Source organism: Ostrinia nubilalis, chromosome 20 (assembly GCF_963855985.1).
Source record: "Ostrinia nubilalis chromosome 20, ilOstNubi1.1, whole genome shotgun sequence".
NCBI lineage: Eukaryota > Metazoa > Arthropoda > Insecta > Lepidoptera > Crambidae > Ostrinia > Ostrinia nubilalis.
This window is the reverse complement of record NC_087107.1, coordinates 3,903,908-3,918,668: the sequence shown is the minus strand read 5'-3', so window position 1 is coordinate 3,918,668 and position 14,761 is coordinate 3,903,908. Positions and strand designations below refer to the sequence as shown.

The window sequence follows — 14,761 nt, the reverse complement described above, 5'->3', positions numbered from 1 at the left end:
ATCGCGCGCGCATCTTAATTTAATCTTGTAATAATTATAACCAGTTCAAAAATACAGTTTTTCATTATAAATCTCCTGTAGGGTTCGAAGTTAGGCTCAACTTAGACCTACGGGGAACACTACGCCCCATACTATTATACAGTAGTTTATCGTCGACTGGCACAAACTGAGATAAATCATCCTTATCAAGTCCAAGTCCGCGACAGAACTAAGTTTTTTAAAAATATGCATAAGTTTCTTTAGTCTCTTTGAAACTGCTTCTACCTGTGCTAGCCAGGTGAATTTATGGTCAATTAATATACCTAAGTATTTTATTGCTTCTACTTGTTCAAGATTTTCACAGTTGCACCCAGAGTGGTCTATATTTTGGCAAGAGTGGAGTTTGAGTGCTAGAGACTCTATAGGGGCAGTTTTATTGGTTATCCTGAAAGAAACATACTTAGTCTTACTAGCATTGGCAGTAAGTAGATTATTTTTAAGCCACAAGCTAACAGTGTTTATTCCTGTTTGAGCCACATGACCGACTTGACTCCAAGAGTTTGCATGGAAGATGATAGCTGTGTCATCAGCAAAAGTAAATATTCTGGCGTTCGGTATTTTCATAGAGCACAGGTCATTTATGTATATTAAAAATAACGATGGACCCAGCACACTTCCCTGGGGCACACCAAACCTAATATCTGTGTAATCACTATGATGGTCCCCGACCGATACTCTTTGTTTACGATCAGAGAGGTAGGATCGAAACCAGTCCAGAGCAATACCTCTAACTCCAAGGACCTCAAGCTTTTTTAGGAGTATCGGCCGGGACACCGTATCAAAAGCTTTGGCAAAATCCAAGAAAACACCGATACATTTCTGCTTTTCTCCGATTTTACCAATGATAAAGTTGACGAGATCATTAACGGCGTCCTCAGTGGATTTACCCGAACGAAACCCGTATTGATTTTCTGCCAGGAGTCCCCTCCGCTCAAGGTACTTTAATAGCCTGATGTTAACCACTTTCTCAATTATTTTTGAGAGGGTGCTCAGTAGTGAGATTGGTCTGTAATTGGCTGGTTCATGCACCTGGCCCGCTTTGAAAATCGGAACTACATTTGCCACCTTTAGCTCGAGAGGAACTGTACCAGAGGACATGCTTAAATTGCAAATATGAGCGATTGGTTCAGCTATGGCAAATTTGGTATTTTTCAGAATATTGTTGCTAAGGAAGTCGTGACCCAAGGCGTTACTGGATTTAAGGGAGCTAATTAACTTGACTATTTCTATACTATCTGTTGGACTAAGAAAGAGAGAAGAGCATGGTGTCATTGAACTTTGAGAATGAAATTTATCTGCTAGCGCTGCTTCTGTTTGGTTAGATTCCTTTAACATAGCATTAGCAAGTTTTTCACCTACAGAACTAAAGTAGTCATTTACTGCATTTAGAGATTCCTTAGGATGTGATTTTACTTTTAATAGTTCCTCGTTAGAGGTTTTAGAACAATTAATATTGCATATTTTTTTGACGGTTGTCCAAGTTTTTTTAATATCATTTTTGTTTTCAACTAAAGTCCTCTTTTCGTATTCATTTTTTACTTTTTGCAATATATTTCCACAGTAATTCCTATACAGTTTATATTCCTTAGTAACATTGGTATCATGAGGAAACTTTTTGGCTTTAGCATGAAGAGCATCACGACGTCTTATACACTTCAGTAGTCCAGGTGTTATCCATTTTTTGCAAATAACATCCCGACTTCGTGTCTTACGCTCAGTTTTGTGTTTATTGATAGCAGTGTTAAAAACTTGTAGGAAGTAATTTATTGCTTCTTTTGTTTCATTAATCTGATATAGTTGAGTCCAGTCAATTTGTTTTAAGGTCTTATCGAGTGCATCATAATCGATCTTTGTGCATTTAGCTTTTAAGTTTTCTTTTTGTATATGTGTTCCTAGGCTACATAGCACTGAGCTATGGTCAGTTATATCCGAGTGACATACAACTGTAGTAGAGGAGAGAGATGATTTTATCATGCAATGATCAAGATTATTTGGTCCTCTCGTTGGAAGATTATGACTAGGTATATATCCGTAATGTGCTAAGATGCTCAAATATTCATCTGTAGCGTCATCTGATGTATCTTTATTAATATTAATGTTAATGTCACCCAGAAGTATCGAGTGAGGCTTAGTGAAGGAAGATAGGACAGATTCAAGTGACCCCAAAAAGTGACCTATATTTGAAAATGAAGGGGGGCGATAGATTGCTATTACAGAAAATGTCTGCTCTATTTGTATTACCAGACAATTGGCCTCTCGAAACTCTGGTTCCACTATATAGATATTTAGATTTAGCCGTGAATAGATTACTATTCCATCATTTTGATTTAAATATGACTTTGAGTGGTAGCATTTGTAGCCATCTAAAGGTATTTCATTCGAAGATTCATTAATCCAGCATTCAGTAAGTACGATAATGTCTGGGTTAAATTGTAGGCGATTCAAGAACAACACTAGGCTGTCAAAGTTTTTATTTATGCTACGTATATTTTGTGTTAGTATTGTAAGTCTGTTTTTATTTGTTCCCAATAAATGCAATTTGCATAGTTCGGGATCATAAAGCTCAACACTAGTCGATAGGCTAGTCTTGTCAATATCGTTTATTACATTTAATCTACTATTCATTTTGTTTGGTAGTGATATGCAAGTACTTTTCCCGGAAACATAAATTGCGTAAACAAAACAAAAATAACAACATTAAACATTTGGTGAAAGTGTATTATTTTTGTATAAAGATAAATATTTTGATAGTATGTTAGTTTTGAAATTATGATTAAATACGCTGTGGAACGAGTAAAAGTATTTAGTTCAGGTTGCATTTTAAACATCTTAAAATTAAAAGTATATGTAAATGCCGGGTTGAACCTACTTAGTGTTGTTGCGTTATGGTATTTTTCTACAAAAGTAATTGGAAAATGCATTTTTTTTGGCCAATATAATTACTCGACGGTAATATAAGTAAGTAGTTAAGCATTTTGGCTTAGACAATGTTGATTCCAAGTATTGACAAAATAGGGAAGTATGTATATAATTATGTAGAAAAGTCATGTTTAGTGCTTTGTGTAAATATGTAATTGTGTAAATAAGAGTTCTTTGCATTAATGAGTATGTTTGTGTAAAGAGTGAGTAGTTAATGATATTATTATGTGTTTTATAGTAAGTATTTTTTAACAAATCTAAAGAAAACTTATAATTAGGATTTAAGAGTGCAAAGCTGAGATTCGTCTTTAACCAAGATATAAGGTGATCCTTCTTGCTTCTTGAGATAAATATTGCCGTTGGAAGTCCAGCAGTATTGGTATTTTTCTTGTCTGGCAAATTCTCGAGCGAGGAAGTGTAGTCTCCTTGACTTGGCCGTAAGTGTCTCCGAGAGAAATAATGGCGAGGTGTTTGTTTTTATGCCCAAATGACTTACATTCAGTTTTCTGGTTTTGTTAAACTTTCTTGCTGAGCCCAAAAACCTGTGCTTCATTAGTGTACTTGCCAGTTCCACGATGACAGTCGACTTGGAGGGATCTTTCCTATTTGGTATACGATACACATCGCGCAGATCAGATGGCTGCATATCGATTTCCAGATTTTTCGCAAGACAATGGACATAGCCAAAAAGATTCTCTTTATTTTCATTATCGGCTTTGGGTACAAATTTTATTTCAATGCATGTCTTTTTTAACGATTTTTCTAGCAGGTCACATTTGTCATCCAATCTTGTGATTTCAGACAGCACTTCTTTCCTTTGCCCCTCTAGTCCGTCTATTTTTGTCTGAAGATGGTCTAGTTGGGATGACATAAAGTCGAGAGACTTCTCAATATCCTGGTTAGTACTGTTAATATTTGAAGTCTGAAGCCTTATTTCTTGTATACTGTTGCTCAATTTGTCAAGTTGTTTAGTTTGTGCTTCTTGAAATATTTCTAGTAGACTGCGTATCTCCATTTTAAAAGCTGTTAATTCATCATAATCTCCATCCTTCAATCGCCGCCGTTTGTCCCCGTGCGTAATATTAAGCTCGGAGGTCTGCCGTCCGATCACTATAACGCCGTTAAGTGCAAAAACCACTTTCGGAGAAAAACGAGTTTAAAGATCACGAATTAAAAAAAAATCGCTGTTTCAAAAGTAAAAGAGTAATTTGTAATTTAAATATATCATTTTAAAGGTATTTTTAAGAGCTACAATTGACACAAACTCTCACGACGCTACATATTATAGATTTTGAAATAATTTGATTTATACATTTTAACTCAGTATTATTGAAATAATATCTCAAAATATACACAACTAAAACGCCGGTATGGCTACCTTAACGGCGTTTAAGTTTTGGATCTTGAATAACTTTGATACATTTGTAAAATGAGTTTCTAACTAATAATTCTACTAAACTTTAATGCCGTTAAATAGTTTAACGACGTTTTAGCTCGGTAAAACTATTATTTTTTAACGTGAAAATACTTGCCTTAAATGCAGCTAATGTTAGCTAACGTCATTTAAGTCTAGTATTAACACCTAAATTACGAAACTATTGGTATGCCTGTTTGATTCGTTTTGATTACAAGACTAAAATGCAGTTAAATACAAAACTTTTCACCATAACGGCATTTAAGCTAAGTACTAGCTACTTAATAGTTCAGGAAATAAAGAAAATTGCATTTATGTCAAAAATAACAAAACCTGTTTTAGTGTTGAAAATTTATATTGATTTTAAAAAAATCAAGTCTTTACTATTTTTAGCATTCGTTGATATCAATCATACGTTTTATTATGATATTTTTTTAATTTACCACGTTAAAAAAGTAGATACTCATAAAAGGCAACACAAAATAAAATCTTTACATTTTCATTATTTGAGATCAATTAAAACCAACTATTGAAAGTTCTCAAACTAAGCAGTTTCACAATAATAAAAATAATAAGTGACGACACTTTATTTATATTATTTTGCCTGTTTACTGAAACAGGTTACAACTACAATATTTTGTAGTTAATAAAAATTGAGATCTATTTATTTAATTCAATAATAATGTACAACGCGGCAAGCCTTACCTAATAAATTAACTTCACGCTGCTTATAATAATCACCTAGTTAGTGAGAATGGTGAGAATCATGTTTATCAAATGGAAATAAACTACAATTCTTAAGTAAAATAGTATCAAATTAAGTCGACATATAAGTGGTTCACGGTAATATTCTCAATATAACTACACCTTTACTAAATTTAATTTTTTCTTCGTGAAATGTTGTTTTAATGAAAGAAATGTCTTTTTACACGTAATTACATAATGTTAAAGCCGTGTGGTGACGGCAGAGTAGAATACATTTGTCACCAACCCCTACTCTTCCCGCGGGTGTCGTAAGAGGCGACTTAGGGACTACACATCAAACAGAGAATGGGCAGCAGCGCTCTCTGAAAAACATCAATCTTTTAAACTGCGATCTCCAACCCGCCTGCCTAGCGTGGAGATTATGGCAAAACCCTCCACTATAGTGAAGGAGGCTCATAGTCCAGCAGTGGACTGTAAAGGGCTGATGATGATAAAGGGCTGATGATGACATAATGTTACTGTCCATTTGTTCGTTTTTTGACATTAAGGGCATATTTCAGAATCGCTTAGTAAGGGCCTGTTTCACGACTTCTGAATAAGTTGTGGATAGCCTATGTGACGGATCATTTGACACATTTTTATAGAAAATACGTGCTAGCTAGATTGACCCGACACTTGCCGAATATATCCCGTATATTAGTTTGTACGAGATTAGAATGGTTCTCAAATAGCTAAAAATCAACAAGGCACCTGGTGATGATGTGATTACAGCTGAGCTTCTGAAAGCAGGCGGAACGCCGGTACAAGGCTTTTCAGAAGCTGTTTGATTCCGTCATCCTCAAGGGAAAATCGCCTACGGCATTGCAAAGAAGTATGGTGGTACTCCTCTTCAAAAAAGGGTTGTATAAAAACGTCATAATGTCAGTCCGTCTCCAGGATTAGGTCTCGAAACCTATCTAGTTGCACCGAGGGGTGAGACAGGGAGACGTAATATCTCCGAAACTGTTTATCACCGTCCTGGAAGATGTTTTCAAGCTTCTGGGCTGGAGAGGATTCAGCATAAATATCAACGGCGAGTTCATCACCCACCTTCGATTTGCAGACGATATCGTAGTTGTGGCAGATCTAGGCACAATGCTCGATGGCCTCAGTAGAGCCTCGCAACAAGTGGGTCTCAAAATGAACATGGACAAGACAAAAATCATGTCAAATGTCCGTGTTGTACCCACTCCTCTGAAAGTTGGAGACTACACTCGAAGTTGTTGACAATTATGTATACCTGAGACAAACCATCCAGTTAGGTAGGTCCAACTTTGAGAGAGACGTCGATCGTCGAATCCAGCTCGGCTGGGCAGCGTTCGGGAAGCTTCGCGATATTTTCACGTCCAAAATACCGCAGTGTCTTAAGACAAAAGTCTGTGACCAGTGTGTGTTGCCAGTGATAGTATACGGATTTGAGATGTGGTCGCTTACTATGGGCCTCATAAAAAGGCTCAAGGTCACCCAAAGGGTGATGGAGCGTGCTATGCCAAGCATAGTTTCCCTGCGTGCTCGAATCAGAAATGAGGAGATCCGTAGAAAAACCAAAGTGACCGACATAACCCGCAGAATTGCTAAAATCAAGTGGCAGAGCTGAATATGGCCGATGGGGTAGAAAAATTCTCGAGTGGCGACCACGAGCCTGAAGACGTAGTGTGGGCAGGCAGGCCCCTTACTAGATGGATCGACGATCTGGTAAAGGTCAGAAGAGGTGCCTGGATACGGGCGGCGCAGGACCGATCATTGTGGAAATCCTTGAGGAGACCTTTATCCAGCCGTTGAACGACATTTGCCTGAAACAAACGAACGTTATGTCTTCGTCTAACATAGAAGATGTAAAACAAAATGAACAAGTAAAATGATCGAACACCAGGCTTCTTTTACTTATTTTTAAAATTAGAAAACAAAACGCAACGTGTTCTTATCATTTAAAACTCAGAGGCACACTGATGCTCAATTACCGCGCTGCCATGTCCTAAAGTTGCAGTGCGCATTAGCATTATCGCATTAGCCACGAAAATAGTGACAAGACAGCAATATCTCACTAACACGTTTCATACCTTGTTTATAACGACTAGTCTTAGATAATAAAACATAGAAACATTGCACATCACATATTAATAAACAACAAACATAAAATAAAAACTAAATTTATTTTGTTGAGAACGCTAGGAATATTTCCGGGAGCGTTATCAGCGGCACATCAGTAACTCTGACTGAGCTGAGTGATCGACGCACGCAACGACGCTTAGAACACTTCATTCAACTTTTTGAACATAGCCGCATTATAGTTTAGGAATGTAGGTTAACGGCATTTAAGTCTTGTAGAAATGTAAAAAACACATAGATTGTTACATTTGGTTAGCCTTAATGGTGAATTTACTAGTGCAATTTTAATAAATAAATTCATGTAATACAAAGCTATAATGCCGTTATTGGACCTTTGTTGCGTTTAAGTCTAATAATTTTACTTAACGGCGTTTTAGTCTCGAGGAGTCTATTAAAGATTTGCAAAGAGCAGCTTAGCAATATTGTCGTTAAAGTACCTTAACGGCTGTATTGACTAGACATTGTAAATAACGGCAATAAAGCTTTGTAATTTTTCCTAAATTTTTAATTCTAATAACAATTAAAGACGCTTAACCGCGTTTAAGCTAAGAAATGTAATGTAACTGCATTTTAGTTATGTAATCTTGCAGAGGCGAAGCAATTAGCGGCTTTCTTATTTTTTTTATCTCAGGAACTAAACAAGATATAAAAATTTCGATAATAGTGCTAGATTAAGCATTTTTTTCTGATTCGGATGGTATTCAAAAGTCAAAATTGACAAATTGTGGGTTAACGGCATTATAGTGATTGGACGGCAGAGGTAGACATCGACTTATTGAGTGGTGGCGAGTGATACATTACTACGCAATATGAATTAGGCTTCAACCGAAAGGATTCAAGGTTCAGTTTACCGTATCTCGGCTGGTGCTGATTGGCGTCCGCGGGACGTGTGCAGGGGTCTTGTTCGCTGGTGGCTTCGCGACGATTTCGATACAAATCGCCTTTCCGTCAAATATAGTGAGACCTCTGGTTTATTTGTTATAATTTTTAAGTTGCTTGAGCGATCACCGACGTAATAAGATTGCACTTTGTGTCCAACGTAACAAGGCACAATTCCAATAACGAGATTACTTGAATATTTTGGAAGAAAAATGTGTGAGGACGCACTCTAAACGCGGCTGAACTGTGCAGCGGTCCGAGGGAAGTGATGTTAATGTTTTGGATAAACGTCACCAATTATCTCCTCGTTTAAAAAACATATTTTATCATTATTATGTAATTAGGAATCTTTATGCAAAATAATAATAAGTCATGTAAAAGTTCCTTAAAATCACCTCTTATTTTTGACGATTTACAAGTACTAATTTAATTGGTCTTAAATAAAATAAAGATATTTTTGATTGTGATTTATCATGAAATCAATAATCATGTCTGTTCAAAGATTCAGTCTGTTTCTTGAATGCTTGCTAGTATGTACAAGTAAGCACATTAACTACTACTAAAATGTCATCAACATACACTAAATGCAATTTTCTGCATTTTCCAGTGCTATGCCTGGCGGTGGGGTTAAGCAGCGCGCGGTGGGTGCGCCGAGCCCGCTCCCAGCAGCCAAAGGACACCAGCTTCATTGGAGACGCCACCAATGAACTGTCTACGGCTATCTTCCAGGTAATACGCCATAAATTAGTAAAGAGCAGTTGCGACGCGAATAAGTAAAGGTTCGGACAAACCAACGCGTGCAGCGATGGCGATAGCGATGGCGACCACTGCGCGTGCAAAAGTTGTTTCACACTGCCGCGACCGCGATGGCGATCACTGCGCGTGCAGGTTGTCACTGTCACCACAATTGTCACGCATATTGTCAATCACGCCTATTCGGCAAAATGGAAACTGAATTACCTAAATGATTTGTTTGGAGCTTTTGATGCAATTGAGACAGTGGAAACACTTTTTCACTCAAGTTTATTCAGGCGCCCATATTATATTATTGAATGAGACAGGATTACATGCGGTATAGGTAGTAGGTATTGGTTACTCATAACCAAGCTATATTTCTGGCTTCGTTTGTAGTCCCAGCCCTAACAATACCTTTTAATTAGATTTAAAGAAAGGTTTGTTAGGAAGGAGGACTGCACTAAGGCTTTCTTGGCCTCAGTGGGGGAAATGAAACACAACGCGGACGGTTGATATCTGGTTTATTACTGTTATGCTATTGCTATATACAAGATTTACATAATGTACACAATTCAATGTGTCCAGTCCAATGTGCCGTCGGTGTAGAGTGCCTACGGTGCACGTTCGTTCAGGTTTCATGGGCCAGTCGGCTAGCATGTTGTAGGTCGCGGTCGATGCTGACGTGCTCGTTCAGTATCCTATAATAGGATTTTATCCAATTCATCTTTTTCCTTGAGGGAAAAAATTTGCCCCCATTACCTTTTACCATTGTCGTTCTTATCGTTAAATCGCACAAAACTACACAGAACTCAACACAACATCTATCAAAATCAATTTACATTTTCATTTTTGGTGCAACAGTCATCTTGACATTTACTTTTTTTAAGGCAAAGGAAATTACATTATGCACCCAAACCACAGAGTACATAATAGTCCAAATATTTTTTTGTCTTTAATAATAACCCAAAAATACAAAAAGACATCAGTTTTGATCAACTAGGTGTTTCTAGTGGCACTAAATTAACGACTGAGACGTTTGATGACTTTAATTAGGTTTTTATTTATGGCATACTTAGAATTGCTCTAGGGCCTTTCAGAAAGCTGCAGACATGTACATTCTCAATTATTTTGTTCTGCGGATAATATCCCAATTTTATTTATGAAGTTGAAGAAGCAGGTTCGTGAGAAAACTAGAATAATTTGTTTATTACATAAAAATAAATTCTGATATTGATACTTTATTCTAAAACCTTTTTTATTATTCAAGTAGGTCAGACTAGTGGTATGTTATGAATAATTCATTTTTAATTGTGTAAAAACTTTTTAACAGATCCTACTTACTATTTATTACATCGATTTTAAAAAACAGAAACGTCACAGTGTCAAATGTCGCGACGATCGCTGATCGCTGCGTGCAGACGCTGCATAGATCGCCGCGACCAATGACAGGACGCGTTGATGTGAACTCATCGCTACAAATTCATACACGCTGTCTGGTCGCCATCGCCATCGTCATCGTGCACGCCGGCTGCACGCGTTGGTCTGGTCTAACCTTAAAGCATGTGGAATATAAACTGTAACAGTTACCTAATAAAGTATACAGTTTGGCCCAGTTTCTCAATTGACATTAATTTGGTTTCAACTTTTCATATTAACCTCATCCTTGAGTAGAATCTAGATGAACATGCTCAAGCTGTAAATCTTAATCCAGAAACTAGGCCTATGACTATGAAATCTCTGAGATTCATGCGATATATCTCAACCGTGTACTATAAGTAACAGTCCATTAAAGAAAATGATACATAACAGAGAATACAGTGGCAAATGTAGAGAAAGTTTCCACTCTAGTGAAATTTGCTATCTGGCTCAACGCCAATAATAACTTTCTTACCTCACTAGCTTTCTACATGACTACAAACTAACACTTAAAATTTCACTTTCAGGGATACATTGATGATGACAAGAATATTGCATTTTCACCCTTGGGCTACTCAGCTATACTTGCTATATTAGCTGAAGGGGCTACAGGCGAAACCAGAGAACAGCTGGTCTCAGCTCTTCATTTACCCAGTGATCCTAATCTCACTCGGAAAACCTACCGCTTCATCATGGAGAGATTAAAAAATACTCACGATTATAAATACAACCACCCAGAATTGAAGAACTTCTTCTACATTTACAAGAACTACACTATAAATGAGGACTACAAAAAGATTTTAGAAGATTACTACTTAACTGAAGTCAGATCTGTAGAGAAATATAATCCAGATCAACATTACACAAAGCCAGATGAGACTGACGAAAATAGCGAGTTTGTTATCGATATACCAGAAAGAAAGCTTGATGATAACAAAAATGATGATATTCCTGAGCTCATGCCGCCTAAAGAATCAGATGAGAAACTAATTTTGTTTGCTGTCGAAGACAAGCCTGAGAAAGTAGATGTATCACAGGTAGATTATAAACCAGCCAAGAATATTAAAGAGAAAATTAAATTAGTTAAGACTTATCCCAAAAAAGATGAATCAGGGGATGAAGAAGAGACCATGGTGGCTGTTGAAGCCAGAAATCATGCCAGAAGTCTGAAAGTTTTGGAAGACAAAAATGATATCACATCCAGTATTTCCGTGAACAGCGTTGGAAAGAAATCTAGTAAAAGTAAGTTAATATTATATCTTGCTAAGCATAGTAATAAGTAAAGATTTTAATTTGATATCTGACATTTACTGCTGGATTAGATTGGATGCTAAAGAAAAGAGCAATGCTTTAATGCTGCTAGCCTTGAGTGAAAAGATTGTACATTTTAAGGCTGAGTTGCACTATCTTACTTTAACTTTAACAAACGTCAAAAATCTGTCAAACAAAAAACATACAAAATCCCATACAAAAATTGATACAAAAACACTGGTTATTGTTATAGTTAGGGCTAAAATAAGTTAGTGCAACTCAGCATTTGTCGGTTACTCGGCGTTGAGTGTATTAGTCTGGGTGATTTCTATGTACTTATAATTTTTTGACTAGATGCACAGTGCAAAATGTCCAATATTTATCAAGTCTTTATCAGATGTACTCATTTCAAAGTTACCATATCTATTCACTTACCTGATTCCAGCGCCATCAAACTCCTTGATGATCATCTTCAACGGGATGTACTTCCGCGGTTCCTGGAAGCAGGCCTTCGACATCGTGGAGCCAGGAGTCTTCTACAAGTCGAATACCGAGAAGAAGCAGGTCCCTATGATGAAGACCAGAGGCGTCTTCAAGACTGGCTTCTTGCCTGGACTGGACAGCGAGGCCATTAAGCTGCCTTATGATGTAAGTAAATGTTGCTGTAGAGCAGTGTTAGTTATCTAGCAAATAAAAGCTGGAAACAGAGAAAACACGAGTAAATTAGATAGGTCAATATCAAAATGTCTATAGTTACTTTTTAAATGTGACCTTTTAATTAGTTTAATTTACTCACCCTCTTGTGTATGAAATTGATTCAAGAATTTAACAAAATAGAACATGGTGAATGCTTAAGATATAAAATTATCATTACCACCTTCCTTAACTTAATAGTTCTGGTTAAATTTCGTGTCTTATTACAAAAAAGATAAATGTGCAATAAACACTGGTTTAAAATAATATTTCTATTAATGTCGATTAAAAGTAGTGACAAGCGAGTTTAACTTTTTGTAAGGGGGCAAGGTATTAAGATTAGCGCAAATCTTGTAGGTAATTATAAACTTCTAATAAGATGGTTTCAATTTAAACAGTAGTACATACCTGACAGATTTATGATATACTCATTGACGTTATTGTTCATTCCAGGGTGGTCGCTACGCCCTCCTCGTGGTGGTGCCCCGCTCCAGAGACGGCCTGACGCGGCTGACTGCCGACCTGCCCGCCACACCACTGACCGACATCAAAGATAGTCTGCAAGAGGAGGAGCTGCTGGTCTCACTGCCCAGCTTCTACGTGGAGACCACTACTAAGCCTGTTGCGGCTTTGGCTAAAGTACGTGCACGTGGATCATAATTATAGAACAGTCACATACATTTGTCTTGACTAAGTTTCCCCTGGGACAAACTTGACTTTCATTGGTTACGTTTTTATTGGCGGTCAAGCTGTAGACCCTGGCTACACGGGAGTTGCAGCGGTGGAAACGAGAGATGGGAATAGTCCCGATCTGACTTGACTATTAGTTTAATCTGAAATCAAGAACATAGTGTAAAGTTCACTCGTAGCGTAAAATCTTCAAAATGTGGTACATTTTATTTTTAATATCATAGTTAACTAGTATGTTTGATTTGAACTCTGAAATTCCTTCTTAATTTATGAAAATGACTATCTCACTGTATTATCTAAGATGCAAGATTTAATTCTATTATGTTCACCAACCTGTCCCTATTTATTAAATCGAAATGACTTAGGTAAGTAAGTACTCCTAATTTAACAAACTCTATTGTATTTTTCAGTTTGGTGTTAGCAGCATCTTCAGCCGCGACGCCGAGTTATCTAAGGTGTCTTCAGCGGACGGACTATTCGTTCAGGTAATATTATTATCAGACAAAATATTTCTTCCTTGCATGCACGCTGCATTATATTAGTGACTCAGTTATTTTATGAAATGTCAGCCTGTATTAAAAAGCTAGAAAGCTAGGTCTGTAATTCATTGATTTCTTTATTTTACAGGAGCTGGTACAACATGTCGCAGTCAGAGTTGATAATGCCGACTCGTCTGCCTCGCAGTTGTTAGGTAAGGAAGTCTTTAAGTCTCAATACTTCAAGATAGAAAGGGAATTTCCAAGTACGAAAGATTAATTATTTATCATCATTATTATTAGGTTTTAATTTTTAGTCTACACTGCAGGAACACGACCATTTTAATATTTTTGGAGGTCAATGGAGGATTTGGCCTGAAATATTGCTAAGAAGTTGAATAAACCAGAGCACAAAAAAGTTGTGTTTTATAAAAACTTTGTAACGTCGGTGCATTTGCTGCTGACAAAATACACAGTGCTCGTCATTTGCTATAAGAAATAGTCAGGGGCTTTTACTGAGTTTTTTACACTACGAGTATTGGGACATTCCTGGTCCATTTCCTTGGAATGAATGATGTAATAAACTAATCGTAAATAAAGTAATTATAAAGTCTATAGTATTAAGTTTTTGGGTGCAATACACAAGACTTCCATTCTTACTAATGGGATTGTGACAGATAGTCATGAGATTAGCAAGACAATTAAACTACTCAATGCTATAGATATAATTAGAGAGAGCAGGTGAATAACTTATCCAAGTAAAACTATTTTTAATTTTCAGCTGGTGAAGGAGTAGAATCTCTCAAGAATCTGCCGCTAGGGCCGGCAAAGCCCGCGCGGCGTTTCAACGTCGAGCACCCGTTCCTTTTCTACATCGTCGACTGCTTGGACAATCTTGTCGTTGTCGCCGGAAAGGTCACTGACCCCCAACAACCTACACCTTTCGAAATTTGAACACATAACTCGCGCCAAACGCCGACAAAACTCGTTTGTTTACATTTCAAATTCCATTTTCGAATACATTACGATGCTCATTTTTTTCGACACGTTCAAAAACCCACCAGTCCCTTTGATTTAGCTGTTCAACTATTGTAAACTATTTCGCTGTGAAATCAAACTGTTGTTATTTACACAATCAACTCTAAAAAACCAGATGCATTTGATAATGAAAAAGTACACAGCTTAGGTTAAGTTAGGTTAATTAGTAATTTATTTATTATAAACTTTAGATGTGATTTTCTAATGTGTAAGATTAAATTATTTATTTTTATCAAGTTTTCTTTTATTTGCTACCTTATTTCCGAACGAAAACATTGATTTTATTTATAATTGAAACTGTAGGTAGATGGAAAATATACTTGAACGGTGAACTCAGAGTTTAGTACAATTTGTAAAT

The 14,761-nt window shown here is 36.8% G+C and overlaps 1 protein-coding gene across 1 annotated transcript in view; it reads left to right on the top strand.

The window, feature by feature from the left end:
- The window catches only part of LOC135081483 (intracellular coagulation inhibitor 3), a 36,276-nt gene extending 21,637 nt beyond the window's left edge, over positions 1-14,639 (top strand). The window contains exons 3-9 of the mRNA XM_063976195.1: positions 8,712-8,833; positions 10,783-11,497; positions 11,952-12,154; positions 12,653-12,838; positions 13,300-13,374; positions 13,517-13,580; positions 14,147-14,639. Coding sequence (XP_063832265.1) covers positions 8,712-8,833; positions 10,783-11,497; positions 11,952-12,154; positions 12,653-12,838; positions 13,300-13,374; positions 13,517-13,580; positions 14,147-14,319 — 1,538 coding nt within the window. The 3' untranslated portion in view covers positions 14,320-14,639. The remainder of the gene's footprint in view (positions 1-8,711; positions 8,834-10,782; positions 11,498-11,951; positions 12,155-12,652; positions 12,839-13,299; positions 13,375-13,516; positions 13,581-14,146) is intronic.
- Positions 14,640-14,761: the final 122 nt, after the last annotated feature.